The 18017-nt window shown below is 46.9% G+C and overlaps 6 protein-coding genes across 6 annotated transcripts; 2 read left to right on the plus strand and 4 right to left on the minus strand.

Annotated features, from left to right (window-relative positions):
• Window positions 1–5003: 5003 nt before the first annotated feature.
• Window positions 5004–7382, minus strand: CCR75_004134 (uncharacterized protein; the record flags this gene model as incomplete). The annotated part of the gene is made up of 1 exon (XM_067962224.1): window positions 5004–7382. One exon carries the CDS (start codon window positions 7380–7382, stop codon window positions 5004–5006), a length of 2379 nt encoding a protein of 792 aa, XP_067816622.1.
• Window positions 7383–8489: 1107 nt separating this feature from the next.
• CCR75_004132 (uncharacterized protein) lies at window positions 8490–12813 on the plus strand (the record flags this gene model as incomplete). Its single annotated transcript, XM_067962222.1, has 3 exons — window positions 8490–8843; window positions 8932–11271; window positions 11332–12813. The coding sequence occupies 3 exons, from the start codon at window positions 8490–8492 to the stop codon at window positions 11449–11451; spliced, it is 2814 nt and encodes a 937-aa protein (XP_067817004.1). The 3' UTR covers window positions 11452–12813.
• CCR75_004133 (uncharacterized protein) lies at window positions 11547–12784 on the minus strand (the record flags this gene model as incomplete). Its single annotated transcript, XM_067962223.1, has 2 exons — window positions 11547–12536; window positions 12596–12784. The coding sequence occupies 2 exons, from the start codon at window positions 12782–12784 to the stop codon at window positions 11547–11549; spliced, it is 1179 nt and encodes a 392-aa protein (XP_067817003.1).
• A 66-nt stretch (window positions 12814–12879) lies between the features above and the next one.
• CCR75_004131 (uncharacterized protein) lies at window positions 12880–14073 on the plus strand (the record flags this gene model as incomplete). Its single annotated transcript, XM_067962221.1, has 3 exons — window positions 12880–13234; window positions 13307–13705; window positions 13760–14073. The coding sequence occupies 3 exons, from the start codon at window positions 12880–12882 to the stop codon at window positions 14071–14073; spliced, it is 1068 nt and encodes a 355-aa protein (XP_067816968.1).
• Window positions 14074–14199: 126 nt separating this feature from the next.
• CCR75_004130 (uncharacterized protein) lies at window positions 14200–16167 on the minus strand (the record flags this gene model as incomplete). Its single annotated transcript, XM_067962220.1, has 5 exons — window positions 14200–15243; window positions 15322–15501; window positions 15576–15864; window positions 15944–16027; window positions 16094–16167. The coding sequence occupies 5 exons, from the start codon at window positions 16165–16167 to the stop codon at window positions 14200–14202; spliced, it is 1671 nt and encodes a 556-aa protein (XP_067816969.1).
• Window positions 16168–16208: 41 nt separating this feature from the next.
• Window positions 16209–17279, minus strand: CCR75_004129 (uncharacterized protein; the record flags this gene model as incomplete). Its single annotated transcript, XM_067962219.1, has 6 exons — window positions 17083–17279; window positions 16939–17018; window positions 16738–16866; window positions 16565–16636; window positions 16344–16510; window positions 16209–16317 (listed from the first exon to the last, which is right to left on the minus strand). Exons 1-6 carry the CDS (start codon window positions 17270–17272, stop codon window positions 16209–16211), a joined length of 747 nt encoding a protein of 248 aa, XP_067816290.1. The 5' UTR covers window positions 17273–17279.
• Window positions 17280–18017: the final 738 nt, after the last annotated feature.

Below are 18017 nucleotides of genomic sequence, written 5' to 3' on the forward strand. Positions count from 1 at the left end.
ACATCTTTCCGCGGGATTGGCGTTTGCGCCGGTATGGTCGCCGTGTTCAGCTTATTATAAGCATGAACCACGCGCCATCCACCTGTGGCTTTACGCACACAAAAGGTCGGGCTGCAGTGAGGCGATTTGCTCTCACGCACATGTCCCGCCTTGGCTCGTTTGTCGAAGAACTCATCGATATAATCGACTTGTTCTTTCGGCAACGGCCATTGCCTGGTCACACAATACTTGGTGCCAGGTTCGAGGTCTATCTCGTGCCCGATGCCCCTATCTGCTGGTAGGCGGCTCGGCACTTCTTCTGGGAACACATCACGATGTTTCCACAGAACCTCAAAGAACGGACTGTCTCTCAAGGCATCCCAGCCTTGAGCAGCGTACCGCTTCTTTTTGTCCGTTTCTAGGACGCTCTCGTCCATTGTGGACGACGAGCAGCAGTCCACCAAGTTCTCTTCTGGAACTGGTGCGACTATTTCGTGGATCTGTCCTTCCTTTAATTCGGCAAGGAGCAGATCCCACGACATCTCCGGGAGATTTACTATCTCCTCGGCAGATTTAAAGACTTGCCGGAGCACCTCAACTGAGGATGCCTCCGCAATTTCGTATTTGACGGCCTCGAACACCTCGTTCGAAGGCCCGTCCTCTTCATTAGAGACTGATCCAAAGTTCACTCGTTTAGACGTGCATTTGATCGTCCAAATCTGTCGGGTACTCGTTCTTCGTTACCACGCCCTTTTTCTGGGAAGCGGGTGCCGTTGCACTCCTGGCTAACGCACCCCTTCCAACCCACCGGACTCTAGACACTGCCGGTTTGTGCGACGCATGACTTCCTGTCAGCTCGCCGTCTACTGCCACAGGCTCTCGGCTCTGTGCAGGACATTCGGATGCATGACTACTTGTCATCGTCCTTTTCACTACCCCAGTCTCCAGGAGTTAGGTAGGAATTGGTGAAGTTTGACATCCCGTCAACGCACCCTCAACTGTGATTGACACGACATCAGTTGCATACACCTCTCGCAGGAGCACATCCTTTCCGGTGTCCTGCGTAGATTTCGCAACTGTGCGTGTACGCCAGTCTATCCATGGTTGGTACTTTGCCAACCATGGCATGCCTAGGATGAGGTCATACGGACTCTCCATACCTAGCACTGTGAACTTCTCTTCGCAAGAGAAGTCACTAAAGCTGAAGGCGAGTTCTACCTGAACTCCCTCATCCTTAACGAGCGCGCCGTTCGCTAAACGAACGGTCGCCTCTTCTCGCTTGCCATCCTGTCAGAGCGACTCAAACATCGCCGGTCTCTTTCTTAGAGCCGCGTGTTTCAAAAAGTTTGTGATGCACCTGAATCCACTAGGAGGATCATCACCTGGTCATAGCCTCTTACTTGAGCGCTATAGATCAGCAGGATTGAGGTCCGCTATTTTCGAGACCTCAGGGACTATGCTACCCATTTGTTCCACGACTCTGAGCTTAGGGGTAGCTTCAGAGTCCGCATCAGTAGGGCATCCCGCCCCTACTGCGCTCCTGCATTTTCCGCTTCCTCAGTGGTCGATGCGGAACTCATGCGTCTCGCACGCTGGTTCTTGCCATTGCTTTTTGGGTAGTGAGTCCTCTTGCTGGGCGTCTTCGCCCTAGCAGGGACCCTGGCATAGCAGCGAGCCATCATATGGCCGCGTTGCCGCATTTGTACCAGACCACGCCTGCAGTGCCCAACTCCATGGGAGTAGCATCTGACCTCTCGGCAGACGGCTTATACCAAGCTGTCGCCGAGGCGCTGTTGTAGGATTGCTCCTCAACCAAGGCAATTTGGATTGCCTCTTCCATCGTCGACGGCACCTTTCTGAAAAGGGCCTGTCGCGATGGACCATGAGTCCGTTCATAAACGTGGGCGCTCCGGAATCGGACCTACGGTAATGGACGCCGATAGCGAGCGCATCTCTTGCACATACTCTTCCAGAGATCGCTTCGCCTGTCGCGCTCCAAAGAAGCGCGCCTGAAGCATCACTTCGTTGTTCGGCGGCTGGTATATGGCACGAATCGTTTCCTTAAAGATCGCCCATGTATGGAACGCCTTTCTGTCCGCCATAAGCGCCGAGTAAGCCCCATCTGAGGCCTTACCGCACAAGTGCGACATGGCGTACGACACCATCCAGTTGTCGCCCTTGATGAGTTGCGCGACAACGCATTGCTCCACGGCTAACAGCCAGTGGACAGATCGTGTGCGCTGCAGTTCCATCGAACTTGGGCGTGTCCATCCGAATGGGCCTCGGCTGATGCGGCCGGGCAGAGAGCATCTCAACAGTCCTGTTGAGAGCCTCGCTCCGAGCCTGCTCATGACTCAGCTCATCCTGAGTCTGAGAGACGGACTCCGCCGCAGCATGGCCTTGTGCCAAGACGCGGCCCTCCGCTGTCCGAGCACGAATGCCTCAAACTTCTCCAACTGAGCAACATGTTGCTCAGGAGGACTACCTAGGAGCCTGGCCAGGGCTTGTTCACCAAGTCCATGCGCCATAAGCCCTGCCACCTCCCGATGATGCTCTGAGAGGTGGGGAAAACGACATCAATACCGAGGCTCAACCACTACAACAGAGACCGGGACGTAAGAGGATCAATACCAGCGGAGGCCGGCACGTCACAATCGCCCAAGATAGGCTAAAGCACACACACCAACAAAGGAGGAAGCCCTCAAACCCGCACCGAACGTGAGTGATAGTTGGGTGGGAGGAGGCCCTGCAACACAAAGTACCCTAGTGAAATGGCGGCACGGGGCGCCAATAAGGAACCTCGTCAAAATTAACAACTAAGAAGTAGGGAAAAGAGCATTATATTTGATCATCCTAACATAAACACCCAGAGATACCAATTAAAAAGCATCTCAAGTAACACCAAATCTAGGCGAGCATATCTTTCTAGATACCTCGCGTAACGGATGACGCTAGCCGTCATCCCTCTTAATGTGAATGCACCCATGTGCATCACATCCACAAGGGTTGGTCACAAATGTGCACCACACCCGAGTGTTGGGTCTAATTACTATTATTTAGTAATTGACCATCCCCTTAAGTACACCAAGTGTGCATAACGGGGACTGTGTAACATTAGGGCAACTTTAGCCCGTTATATGTAGGCCATAATTCAAGTCTAAGAACAACGCTTTGAGGCAGCGTGCTTCGTGATTCTGTGAAAGAAAGGCCGACTTCGTAAAAGGCGAAGATACAATCTATCGCGACGCCCGCATGTGGTAGGGAGCCTGCGCTTTGAAGCACAGCCCGCTGTGCAAGAACGACATATGGGCCGTGATACCGGTCCTTAGAGGTGGTATTCCGTCAGCAATCAAAAGGTGTTTCGTGTGGAATAGAGCCGATCAAGTGAGATGGAACGCTCCTGGTGGTAATGGTTTTCTCGCAAAAGCACACCGACGAGATCACCGCGCATTTTGCCGAGCGCACTTTGTTTTTTATTTTGATGAGGTCCGTTACAATCATCAAGCGGCACTGTAGTTTGCCACCCGAGAATGTCCCTTCGGCTAAAGCCTACACATTCTTTGCCGGAAACGTCGGCTTTTTAACCAGGCGCACGTTTTTTGTACTGAATCCTTTGGGTGCCACCAATCCAGATGCTCCATCTTTTCGCTGTTCGGGTTTTATGCTTCTACGAGAGGCCGAGCTCGAGGTACCAGGGTTCCCGGTAGGTACAAATCAGTCTTGTGTGTCACATATTATTAACGACCTTGGTTTTGGTCGCAGTGGGGTTTGAATAGTCATTTAAACGATTGAAATAGGTGGTGCTTACCCGGGGCACCAGGGGGGAACCCTCCCAAACACTCATCCCTTCGAGCCGTGCTACCAAACACGCGGGTATTCTGCATTCGATAGACGTCAGGATGGTGTTTTCCAGCGACGTTCTGGGTATAGATATCTACTTAAGGCAGCCGGACGGTTTTGTGTAAGAAACGCTGTGCTAGCTCAAGTGTGCATTGCACAGCGCTCGTGAAAACACATTACCGAAAACTTTTTGCCAGCAGTCAATTTAACGTCTGACGTAGACGCGATGGGGTACACTTGCGCGGTCTAAAGATTGCAAACAGCGATGACAACATGCTCAAGGCGATCAAGAACGCACCGAGCAAGCGGCTCGAGATGCCACCAGAGGCAAGCTGAGCTTTTTTTTTTCGAAACAAAGATCAAGCAAGACGTCAAAGCCGACGAGGCGACGCTGCTGCGCCGCTCCAAGAGCGACAAGCTGGAATGGCTACATATCTGGGAGAAATTGAAACTCGGGAGGTGGGCAAGGCCCCGGAGACCCAAAATTTGCAGAAGCAAATATGATATTTTGCCATGGAGAATAGCAAGCCCCTGCTACAACTAGGTTTTAACTTGAAAAAGGCTATGGGGCAGATTCGACGAATTAATGGCAGGTCTTCTTTCTCGAAACGTTGATGGGTGCCTCATGTAATAGATTGTAGGCTTGGCTGGTCTGTCTTACAAAGTTATCCTTGTACTCGACGAACGGCTCCATTCAAATCTGGTTGTAGCGGTGGGCAACTCCTCTTCACTTCGCAGCAGGCTCTTGATCCAGACATTCTTTTAGTAGAGAAGGCGAACAAGATGTACGTTCCTAAGCAAGCTCTATGTGCTGGCTAGTAACTCGACTCTACAAGCGCGCAATCCAAGTACACAGAGTTTACTTAAGGGGATCGTCAATCACTTAAGTAATGTAATTGGACCTACTGTAATGGGGCACTGCTGACTTGTACTGCCTCAGTGCGAGTGGTGCCTCACGTCACTTCACGTACGCTAGCAGACTCTTTAACCGGCATTTTTATCAGGGTCAAAATGCCATATTGTCCAATCAATTATTTATATATAGCAACATTTTACGGAGTGTGTATCTTCTCACATAGTATTTTCCCATACAAAGCAGCTTTAATTTATAGGTCCGCGGATCCGACCTAAAATCCTCAAAATGTCCCCAACAATAACTTTATATACCTTCCTATCCCAAATCGTCACGTTAGCCCCAAGGCTCTTGTTGCCACGGATGTCACACTGCTTGTAGGCAGACCAGTCGTTTCACTAGCGGCAACTTTAGGCATAGTGTGCTGAGTACAATAGCTCAATCGCGGCCGAGACTGCCAAACCGCGGCTTCCCGGCGGCGCTCTGCAAACTGCATCGCATGTTCTTTCGCCCGTGCACCAAAACGTAGCAAAAGCCGTGCAATCTTGTCATGCCCCAGAAGAATCGCGGCATCTAGCGGACTGGCCCCATGATGCTTTGATATTGTCGCACTCGCTCCATTCATGAGCAAAGCCTCGACAACAAGACGATGACCACGAAATACGGCTGCAAATAAAGCCGTCGCACCGCTAGCAGCTTGAATATCGCGTGCCGCCCCAATCTCCAATAAATACCTCACGAGCTCGAGATGCCCTTCTTCGCTTGCAATGTACAGAGCCGTCAGTCCCGACCGCGTCTGGTCATTCAAAAAAGCTCCAGCACGGAGCAACACACGCGTCACCCCTTTCCGCCCCATGCGTGCAGCAATATGCAGTGCCGTAGATTTATCTTCCATCTTGGTACTTACAGGAGCTCCCGCACGAATTAACATTCGAACAATCTGGTCATGCCCTTCCTGGGCCGCAATATAGAGACACGTCACCCCTCCTTGCGGCCGATGAAAAGTCGGATCCGCTCCGCGATCGAGTAACAATGAAACAATCGAAACGTACCCCATTTGACACGCCAGATAGAGTGGGGATACGTTTTTATTCATTAAAACATTCGCGTCGAGCTCCGTAAGAAGGAGCAAGTCCGAGACGACAAACAAGTGGCCGCCTTCACACGCGAGAAAGAGCGCTTGTACCACATGCGGCCAAAAAGTCTCCCTTCGGGCCGTATTGTCGTTCTTGACGTGTTTCTCTGCAGCAAGAAGGCGTAAAACCGTCGATCGGTGGCCATTCTTGGCCGCACCACACAGCGCAATGGTGCCATCACTCGTCGCACAATTGCAATCAGCCTTTGCGTCAAGTAACATATCAACCAACACGTCCCAACCGTGTTCACTAGCACGATAGAGGGGAGACGCTAAGCTCAAAGAGCGAGAATTTACATTGCTCCCTGCTATCAAGAGCAATCGGGTCGCCTCGACAAGCCCATTTGCAACCGCGACACTCAAAGCCGTGTGTCCCTCTAAATCAGTGTTTTCCAAGTCAAGCGCACTGCCGTGGCATCCTGCTGTAAGTAACACACCCACAAGACGTGTGTTTCCACTTGCACACGCGAACAGCATTGGCGAAAGGAATACCACGTCTTCTAAGAGCTGCTCACCCGTACTGGTATCAATAAACTCATAACTTCCTGTAAAGAGCAATGGAACGTCTAGTAGCATGCGCATTCCACTCGCGATTAACGTTCGTTCAAACGGTCGCAACGCTTTCCCACGTCGACGACTACACCATTGTTTCAAGTCATTTAATAGCACTGACAACGTCGAATCCATGCCTTCCTGCGTCACAAAGTGCTGCATTGAAACCAGTAAGGAATTCAAAATCGAGTCTTGTTGAAAAAACGCTCGATGTGCTGGCGTGTGGAGCGCACTTAGACACTCGAGCGTTGGGAATTGCGTTTCAATTCGATCAAGAAACGCACACGTGACACTCGTGTCGTCCAGATGCAGACGTGTAAGCAATGGATGAATACCAGTGAGTTGCTGTGCGTGTGACGCAAACAATTCTCCTGCAATGCGCTTGCAACGACGTACGGACACTGCGCGTAATTGACACGACTGTGCATTTAATAGAGCTAAGAGCCCAAAGTCAGAGATTTCGACACAATCATCGACGATAATCTCTTGAATATGAGCCCAAAAGTACGACGTTAAGACGAGTAAATCACGGTCAACAATCGATCGTTGTCCCGTGAGATCGAGTCGACAGACGCGACTGTAATTCATAAAAACACCTCGACACACGCGACCAAGAGAGCGAGCACAAATAGGAAGTATCGAAACGGACAAGTCGAGTCGATTTAAGTCCATTGTACGCACGCGACGTCGCCACGATCGACTCGTGTGTTGAATCACTTGGTGCTCGCAAACGTTTAGATACGAGAGCACGAGATACAGCAACGCTTCCTCGTGTATCGCTTCCTCCAAGTTGCCACGACATGACGGAGAATACGGGGTTAAAACGACAGGAGATGATGCAGTGGTCAAGGTCTTTGAAAGCGTTGTGCGGCAAAGGACTCGATACTTTCGAGGTCGTGTCAGTGGGTTGGTGTTTAAAGCAGTATTTCCAACAGCCGTCGTGGTGACAAAGTCTTGAGTCGTACACGCATTGTCGTTGGTAGTGTCGGTTAGTGCGTACACGTGTTGGAACGAGCGCTTCATAGGAACTGTTTAGAGCTTGTGGCTCAGTCTTGTGATCGCAGTGTGAGATGTTGTGAAAGGTGGCACGGAAAGAGAACGTTTTCAGACACGAAAGAGTGACGAGAGACACGATGGAAGGCTGTCGACTCGTATAGGGTCAGGTCAGACCTGTTTCCTCGAACGTCTTGGGGTCTTTTGGGATCCATCTCGTGAACGGAGCCAGCAATAGATAGCACTTGGAAAACAGAGAGAGATTGGGAGATAGCTACCAAATACGGTCGTCTGCCTCTTTCCACGCTTTAAGACAAGGTTCGAGGTGGAGAGTTTCCTATTTTTATACATTGTACCAGCTGGCAAAGGTAGTGGAAAACATTGTCTGCTGTGTTTACGTACAGCATCGTGGTTCTTTATGACACATAGGCCCAGGAAGTGTGAGTGTTTTCTTTTCCTTCTATATCGCGAAAGAACCGTATAAGTCGGGCTTTCCGTTTTATTTATAATTGTTTTTAAGAAAATAACGTTTCTTGGAAAGTATACTGTAAGAGTGTGATTTTGTTTAAATTGACGGCTGCTTGACTGAAACGTGTCCGTGAGGCGTCGGGATTGACTCGAATGGTCAGTAACGACTTGCGGTGAGAGTTTTTTTTGCTAAAAATGCGCTGAGAAGGTTTGCTCCTTATAAGCATTTGAACGTAGGCTGGAAGCATAGGGTTACCATTTCGAATAAAGTGGTCGTACCGCGACTATACAATGAGGAAGTTGTGCATTGACATCTTTGCCTTGTTATGCTAGTGTATTATCCCGTCAAGAAGCATTTTTAGTTTGGACGCAATGGTGTCGCTGCGTCTTTGAATTGCTTGCAAATGCTAACTTATTCAAGATTCTCACAAGTCTCTAGCCTTGAAGTACGGAAAACGTGAATGTCGCACCTTTGTAGTGCTCATACCCTATGTCTGTTCTTAAAGTACCAGAATTGCCTCTCATCAAGTCTTTTGCAATGTTGGACGTGTACAAATTGTATAAGGCAAATTTGGATGCATTGCCACATAAGTCAACACAAAATTCATTCGCGACCCCTACCCCTGCGATGAAAATGGTACTGTAGCCGGAACACTATTGTACGCAGTCATGGACGCGACAGGCGGCGAGATAAAGAGCGAAGGTGAGAGTGCTGAGGAGCCATATGCGATCACGGAGGACGAAAACGAGCACGAGGACACAACACGCTCTTTGCGAGATTCCTTTAGTCGCAATACTAGCAAGCGCAAACGTTTGGCCGCCCCGAATGACGAGGACGAGATCTCCCGTCGGCGCCGTCGACGCCGCTCACTGGCCTATCAGCAGCGTCGTCGCTCAATTACACCTAGTGAAAAGAAGACTACTGTAGTTGGGGGTACTGGCAAGATAAGCGTGGCACCTGCACGTAGTAAGCAGTATATTAGTGACATGTACTCAACGATTATTAAAATGTCGTCTGAAAATGTACGCACGCCGTCGTTCATTTTTTTTATTTAACCACAAGAACCGAGTACATGACAACAATAGACTAATTGCGTGTTGTTTTGGCCAGAAAATCAATGTCAAGAATTCGTGGTCTTTGCACTTGATTGACCACATGGAAGACATTCTTCAGTCGTCAAAACGCGTCGTCGCGGACGGAGGCGACGCAGACGATGATACGTACAATTTTCAACGAGCGAGCTGTACCCTAGACGCAAGCGTCAAGATTTATTCCTATCGTGTCGATGATACGTGGAATTCATCGTACAAAATTCTCGAGAATCTCTCACGGACCGAACAAAAACACGGTCACGACGAATTGTCCGAACATCCGTCCCATACTGTACGCAAGACGCGAAAAGCGCTTGCACGCACAATTGAAAAAAACCTCAACAATATTAATTTAAAAGTCTACGATACCGAGTGCCAAGCCGATCCCCTTTTTCATAAAATGTCACAATCATTTGACGAAGGAGGAGCAAAAGGAATGCTACTAGCAAACTTAAGTGTCTACGATGGTTGCAAGATTTTACTCAATTCCAGCGACGTGAGTGTCGTGACGCGTAAATCGATACAAAAGAATGTCGTGACGAAGAAGAAACGTGCAGGAGACGTGGAAGGGGCGAAGGAGCAAGAGGTTTTGAACGAAGAAGCTGGTCAAAAGATATTGATGGAATTGAATGAAGACGATATAGTTGAAGGGATTTCTAGTATAACGAATAGTGGTGAGTTGACAGTTGACGTGGTGAAAAGTGTCGTGACAGAGGCAAAAGAGGATCAAGAGAAGAAAGGTGGGGAAGTAAAGGATGGACAGAAACGTATTTCTTTATCACTTTTTAGTGGACTATCATGCATGAGTGAGAATGTGGAAACTCTGCAAGTGTGTCCGCCTTTGCATCAAATGTATGCGCAGCTAGACGCGCTCTATGGCGATGAAAATCGTCATAAACTCGGAATTAAGAACGACTTTTTGCGTCAGACACCGGTGAAAGGACGTAGACAAACAATCGAGCAACAAGATGTTGTGATTCGAAATCTTGCTGGCATTCTTGAAACAGCGTGTGAAGAAGAAGTCGATGGACTTGGCATGGATCAAGACGATGATGAGCACGATGTTTCAATGGATTTTGGTGAAGAGACAGCCACGTTGGGTGTCGAGGAGGCTAGCGTAGTAGAATCTGTCCCGACAATTGATGACGTCGTAAATGAAGCACATGAAGATGTTGTCGAGGTAGAAAAAACGACAAATGTCATTGATCTCGCTAGTAGTGACGACGACAGTGCGTTTCACGACACTTTACTCGATGGTACTGCAACGCATCCGCAACGATTGGATAAAGACTCTTCGCTTTTAGCCAGTGCTGCTGATTTTTTCCGGGCTAAAGCGAACGAAAACATGCCAAAGGATTACGAAACGAATTTGTTTTCGCAAATGATTGAATCGGCGCTGTTTCGATCGACAACGCTTGAAGAGGAACTGAATCACGAGCTTCGGAATGACTATTCGTACTTTGACGTGAAATTGCTACGGAATTGGGCGGGTCCGGGACATTGGAAGTTCCCAGCTGTGCGTAAGGTACATATGAAGAAACTGATCAAGGATGAAGTGGAAAAGGACGGATTAGTTGGTATTGAGGAAGATGAAATTGCTATGAAAGCGGAGATGTATGAAACTGTGACGGATCGTGTTCGAAAAGCAAGTGCTGTGAGTGTGGAGAAGAAAACTGTTGCGACAGTGGATTTCTTTGGTGAAAAGCCCGATTTTTCTAGGCTCCAAGCTCCAAAGTCTGCATTGAGTTTAGAAGTCACAAAAGGTGTTATAAAGAAACAGGTTGAAAATGCTTTGGATCTTGTTTTGCCTGTAGACACACACATAGAGCTCGGATTATTTTTTCGACACTTTTTGAAAGAAAAGATGCGATTTTTTCGAAAACGTGGAGGCATGGAGAGTTCTTATCGAGACAATCCTTTGATGAACGAGGTTAAATTTAAAGACAGTTATAGCGATAATGGGGATTATCAAGATCGAAAGGAGCCTTTTGCTTACAATGAAGACACTGGTGGGTTTGAACCGGATTACGATGAAGACGATGAAAGTCCCGTGGAAGCGGATGATCATGGTACTGAAGCGTTGTACTCCGTCGAGAATCTTGTTCAAGCAAATCGAGTTGTCGAGAAAATTGGGGTCCATTATGAGCGCTTTGCCAAGCGCGTGGATGTCAAGAAGCTTAAAAGCAGTATCTGGGATCATTTAGAGAAAAAGGTTATTCCAAGTGGAACTAACGATGCTGGCAATGAACCAAGTACGAACGACAGTGGCAAACGGCCATTTGATTGTTTGCACGAGACTGGAGGCGATGAAATATTCGAAACAAGCTTTGAAAACGTGGTGGAAAACGTCGCGAATAAGGTACGAAAAGCGCTGTCGCGCTCTTGTTTCTAGATATATAACCTCTGCGTATTTATGTAGGTGCCATCGAATGTGACGGTGTCGTTTTACTTCATTTGCGTCCTTCATCTCGCGAATGAAAAAGGTCTGGAATTAGTCGGTCAGGACAATCTTTGTGACTTTCGGATTCGAAAAGAGTGACGAGTCGAAGATATAAAAATGCAGCATCAAAGTCGTAGTTAGAGCACGAAAGCCGTTTGAATGTCATTCTATCGCTCGTGTAAATAGTTAATCATCTACAATTGCCAACCCCGTGATGCTGGTTTAATATGTGAATTTGTTGCTGCCTTGCTTTCAGTATCGGATACAGCTTCTTCTTGACTTAATAACTTCATTGTTTCGGACGTCGCAAACGCGTTTGACGACGCGACATGAAGCTTTTTCTTGGTTTTGACCGTCGCTGCTCCAGGTTTAAAAGGCGTGGGTAGCACCACTGGCATCACTTCGTTAAAGTCGCGCATGGCATCTTCTAGAGCCAAGTGATCGGCTAAGATTCCCGTTCGTAGCGCTAGATTTCCATGCATGTAGGGCGTATACGGGAATGCTCGATGGTGGGCAAGTGCGACAAAGAACATTTCAAAGCAAATCAAGAGGTTTTGAATGCCCGTGGTCACGTTTTCAACACTCCAGGATCCTAATTCGTGAATGATTTCAAACCGAGAAAGAAACGCGAGGACGACACTTTGCCAAAATGAAAGGAAGAGAACCGCTTTAATGCACAAAAACTTGGGTACGGGGTTATACGGCGCCAATTGCGTTTTTAAGGCCATGTAAAATAGCACCAAGTAATAAAACGCGTACGTTATTGACGCGTTCACGACTAAACTCGTGTACAAATAGCCCTGCTCGACACTAAAGTTGCCCTGTTCGTACATGCCATAGAGTCGTAACACAATCGCTACGAACGCCATTAAGGGTTTCACGACAACAAATTGCATTGTCGCTTTTTTGCAGTCTCGAAGAAACGTGGCGCCGAGGTGAATGGGTTGAAAATAATTATTAAACGGCCACGGATGATGGAGAGGAGGTAAGCTCGTCATTGCGGCAATAACACGTTCATTGCTTCCTTGACCCAAGTAGGCAATCATGAGTGCGAGAAAGAGATAAATTACGTAGCCTTCGTACGAATCCCGCATGAGATCGAGATAGAGTGCAGCGTCCTTAAAGCGCAGACTTAACCACGAATCCGTAGCGTAGATTGGAATCATCCATAATATTCCGACAATCTACAATAATTGTCAGAAATTGGTACAATCTATTTTTTTTTCATTTTTTCATGGGGCACCTTGCTTTGAACGATTGGTTGCGTAAAATGATTCAGGTGACCGCGAATTAAGAGCGCGGATGAGACGACCGATGCGGCTACGAACACGCCAGCTACTGCCCATACAATTCGCTGCACATCCGCCTCGGGCGCTGCGAGCGTGTCCGTAGGAGGACTCGGGAACATCACCGTCGGCCAGAATTGTACCATGAATATAATAAAAAGCTTTTTGAAAAAGATCATTGTACAAAATCGATTTCCTAATCTAGAAAAGCTCAATTCTTTTTAAGTTCCTTGTCCCGCACATGAGCTCGTGCAAGCTACTGCTTCGCCCTGTGTCTCCACTGGTTGCCAAGCATGGGCGCGGGCATATAGTACCACACGGACCATTAAGCATCGTTTCATCTTCAATATGCACTTTTCGTGCATCGAATGGCCTCTTACGCTCTCGATTTGCAATGCCTTCGAAAACGCCTTTATCCTCGCCTCATGCTCGAGCACTGGACACTAAAAACGTCGTACTGATACTGTCAATCCCGCAGAAACAATTTTATTCACGTGGAAGGAACTCATGGCAGCGTAAAAGTGATTGGAAAGCAGCACTAAAGACTGGCGGACTCGTTCTACTGGGGACAGGTGCCCTCGTAGCCTCAACGTCGCGTACGTGAGTTTGCGCTACTTTTTATCGACACTTGAGATTCCTGCTAATTTGGGGCTAATTAATTTCTGCAGTGGCTTTTGGACTCATTCTCGCGGGAGCTGCCGGATACGGCGTGTATACACTCTACCAGCGGCTCCGTGGCCCGTATCGTTCCCGTTCTAACGATGTATTTCGCAATTTAAACTCCAACATTGATACGCTCAACAATCTATTGAATCGCAGTCGTCCACGCACCTCCAAAGCGCCAGTCCAAGATGATTTAAACGCTTTTTTACAAAGCATGCCGTTTATGGTTCGTGGATTCGTAAAGACAGTCTTTTCATTCGTGGGCAAAGCAATGCAGCATTCGATTAAGAGAGCCCGTGAAGTCAAACGACAGACTGAGGAGTTATTGCGTGCAAACAAGCGCGTTTGTGATGAAATGGGCGACGACGTGAGCGTGGGTACACCAGAGCAGTGGATTGAATCGAGTACGTGACGACTTGATGTAATAAAGACGCTGCGACTGACTCGTACTTGCGTAGCTGTGAATGGCGAAGGAACGATCGAAGCAACGTTCCCAGTGTATGGAAGCTACAATTCAGCGCACGTGAGTCTCAAAGCTCTTGTGAATCAAGGAGGAGAGCTGAATTTAACCAAACTCACATGTACGGGCCACGACCATACGTTGTTTAAAAACGGCATTCATGCTGATGTTTTGATTGTTCACTTAGATTTTAATCGTCAAAGTGGCAAGCAGATTGATTTACTGCGTGATACATCAATACGTGGTCGACAAAAGACTGTCATTGATGCCGAGTACGTCGATCTGGACAAGAAGAACAAAGCGCAGTGGTAAAATGAATAGGAAATAGGAAGTGTTAACGCACTGCTTGAATACATGATGATATCAATGCAAACTTGAATGCAGTCGATGGCAAATGAAAAGACGTGTTTAAGCCGTGGCTTTATCTATACATCGAGCTTAGCTTCGAATTAGGCGCTTAGCAACTGGGTATGAGCCAAGGTGTTTGACGACACAGACTGATTGAAGCTCCTTTACTGCTAGTCGAACGTTCTCGTCGTCAATATGCCCGTCAATCTGGACAAAAAAGTCATAACCACTTTGCTCTTGACTATAAATCGACTCGAGACTCGATAGATTGATGCCATGTTTCTTCCAGACGTCAAGCGCTTTCAGAAGCGAGCCCACTTCATGCTTAATTTCCATACTCAAACATGATTTGTCCACCCCCGTGGCAGCAGGATATCCCTTTGATACAACCACAAAGCGAATAAACGACTCACTCTCGACACATGCGACTTCGGACGCAAGCGCGTGACTCATATCAATTCGCTTTAAGCCGTGAGACTCTGCAGCGCCGATTGTTGTCACGGCAACCGTCGACGCTTCAGAAAAAGCCCGACTTGCTGCGTCTGAAACATGCGCAACCGAGACGATCTCAGCATGTGGCCAATACTGCTCAGCTTGTGCAAGTAAGCGAGCATCGGAATCAGTAGGGCAAAAGATTTTCGTCACATTTTGTTGCGTTCCTAGTTGCATGTCTTTGGCTGCAAAAATGATCGAACGAATCAGCAAAATCTCGGCTGAAACCTTTAACGAGCTACGCATTAATTGCGCTTGGGTCTCTTTAATCATTCCTGAATGCGAATTCTCAATTGGAAGAACGCCGTACGCTGCACGATTCGCATTGACATCGTAAAACACTGTGCTAATGGATTCAGTCGAAAACAATTGGTTCTCATCGAGACTTTTGCCGCCAAAGTGAGCGAGTGCTGCCAGCCACGAAGAGGAACCTTTGACTCCAGCAACAGCAATTGACGGATGGGTTACGCGCTGGAGCAAGTATTGCACCTGAACCTCTTTTGTTAAAGGCATGACAAAGTCGCGGTAAAGATCGGAAATTAGCTGGGGGTCCACTTTCCGGTACTTTCCATTCGACGTCGCGGGAGCATCGGGGTCTTGGCCATACGTCGAAGCTTTTAACTTTACGCGCTCTAGAACTTTCTACACAAAGAAAGAAGCCATCACTTTAATACACTTCAAACCATTTTCTTTCAAAATGAAAAAAAAAAGGATACGAACATTCTCAACCGCGATGTTCGTCAACGCTTCCATGATTCCAAGCACGTTATTTGCAAGAATGAGCTTTGAATAGCGTTCCATCTCGGCTTGGAATTTGGCTTCCGCAATGAATTTGCCGAAATGAATGCGTTTGCTTAATGCTTGCAACACGGCGATATCGGCCGTTGCCGTCGATCCAAACTGTCATTATCGAGTTTCTAGACACCGTTAGTAACCTTTAACCTCTTGAAAAGTATATCATCATGCAAACGTACGACGGAATCATTACTGGTAGGTGCGGTTAATCCTGGTAAAATCTTCTCTTGATACACGATCATGATTTGACTGTTCACGTTAATTCGATTCGGACGTAAGACACGTGGGTACTCGACAATAGGCAAAATTGGCTCCGGTAATAAATGCGGAAAAAAAGCATTTTCATCCGGCGACGTGTAGCGCCGCGCCAATGCGTGCAACTTTTCCGTCTCTAGCAACATAAAGTCGAGCAAACTGCCGTCGAATGTCGTGTATTTGCCTCTTAAACCCCCAAAAGCTGCACTCGTACTGTCTCGACAAGAAACAATCTCATTGGTTATAGATACAAGACCCTTCAATTGACAGCACGCGACTCTTTTGTGCGCACCTTTCCTTCATGTTCACGTATACCTCCAAGTTGCGTGGAAATTGAGCGCGCTCGATTAATGCAAAGATAATCGTCTCCTCTTGACTAAATCAAAGTGATACAGTCGCTAGAAAAGATGGTGATTATCAATCAATCGTGACTAAATCGTACCGAATCAGGACATTGCGGAAATCGTCGAGCTTTACAGGTTTGCGGGGATCCCCGACACAATGAGAACTCTCCATGGCACGTGTATATTGATTTTTTTAAAGAATAGGTTCGGCGTTTAAAAGTATATGATTAATTGAAATGACGGTTTTTTTATTAAAAAGCCCCAAACCCCACCTAATAACGACGTTGTTTCATCCTGTCGTGACTTTATATAAGTCTTCATACTAAAATAAAGAGGATGGGTACATACCTGAATTTTTTGGTTGGGAAGCCCGTAGGGTCCTGACGCACTAATTCCGTGGTTTCATCGAGCGTCTCGGGGATGCTAAGGCCACGCTGTACACGCTTGACTAGCCACATATGAAGAGCAGATAGCTGCTCATAATTGCGCAACATGTTGTTGATCTCTTCAGGCGACTACAGTACACGAGTGAGAACGCGCTTTTGATACTCAATTAATGCAAGTCGTACGTGGCCAGCCGTTTCGGAGATTTTTCGCTTAACTTTGCCATTAATAAGCCGAGGGTTTTCCAAGTACTGAGGCTGTAAGTATATTCACACGTTAGCAAACGAGCACTACCATCACTCATTGTACATGCCTCCATTGATTCCAAAATGGCCATAAAAGCTTTCATCTGTTGCACAGCAGTCTGATACAGCAAAGGCATTAGTAGTACTGCATAAAGGTCAACCGATGCAGACTGCCTCACCATTGACGACACACCGGGAATCATGGAGCGCCAGCCAGTCGCGCCAGTCGCTTCGGCGTTTTTCTAGCGTCACAGTCACAGCGACACCATTGAGTTTTTGATCACTTGCAACTCCTAGCCACTATAGATACTTACTTTTAAATGGTCGTAAAACCCATTGAGGTCGAACTTTTCCTTCTGCGAAAGCTCAATCATTTGCTGCTTGTACGCCTCCCCTTAAACAAGTTCGTCAGATCACTGAGTTATTCGTATTTTCTGCTACTTGACAGGAGATTCTACCTTGCTTGAGCTGGTTGCGCTCTTCTAGCTTGCTCGACACCGATTTCTTGATATTGGAAAACACACTGAATGAGCGCAGCTGCGCGGCTGGATGTTGATTTAGAAGAAGTGCATGTTGAGTGGTCAATGTGCGCGGAATTTGACGCCGAAGCTGGAGCGCCGCAACGCGCGTCACAGTGGCTCGACTCATTTTCGAAATACAAAGGGGTACGAATTATAAATCGAGCTTAACTTTCGTGAGCCTGCATAACCAAATATGGTAATTTCTGAGAAGTTCTTAGGAGCATCGATATAAAATTATTTCTTGCGAAGTAGTTCGATAGAAAGATTAGCTCGCTAGACAACTTAGCTAAAGCTTCGTTGAAGTAGTATGTCTATTGATGCTTCGATAGAAAATTTAGTCTTAAACAAGATATAAGCGTCCGCGCTGAACATCATCGGTGTAATGGGAGTTCAGTTTCATAGATATTATTTCCTATAAGAGAAACAATAAATCATATATTTCTATGAAAAGAAATTAGTGAGGAAGTACAAATAATTAATTATAATTATTTATTCCTCTAACGGGCTAAAGTTGCCCTAATCTTACACAGTCTCCGTTAAATACACTTGGTGCACTTAAGGGATGGTCAATTACTAAATTATAGTAATTAGACCCAGTGTAACGGGGTGTATCGTTACATGAAATTAACAATAAAAGATTGTTAATTAATATTATCCAAAAGGTAGATAATATTTGGAGGAAATTACTTTAAATAGTAATTTCCTGAATTCTTATCCATAAATAGGTATAGACCATTATGTCTATTTATTCCGCAGACTAATCAGCTGTAGAAGTAATCAAAGAGAGTTACGAGATAAGATAGATAAGAATTCATTTACATGTTTAGTATTAGTTTATAGTTAAGACAACATTTACAAAGATAGATTAACAA

Source organism: Bremia lactucae, linkage group LG4 (genome assembly GCF_004359215.1).
Source record: "Bremia lactucae strain SF5 linkage group LG4, whole genome shotgun sequence".
NCBI classification, from domain to species: Eukaryota; Oomycota; class Peronosporomycetes; order Peronosporales; family Peronosporaceae; genus Bremia; species Bremia lactucae.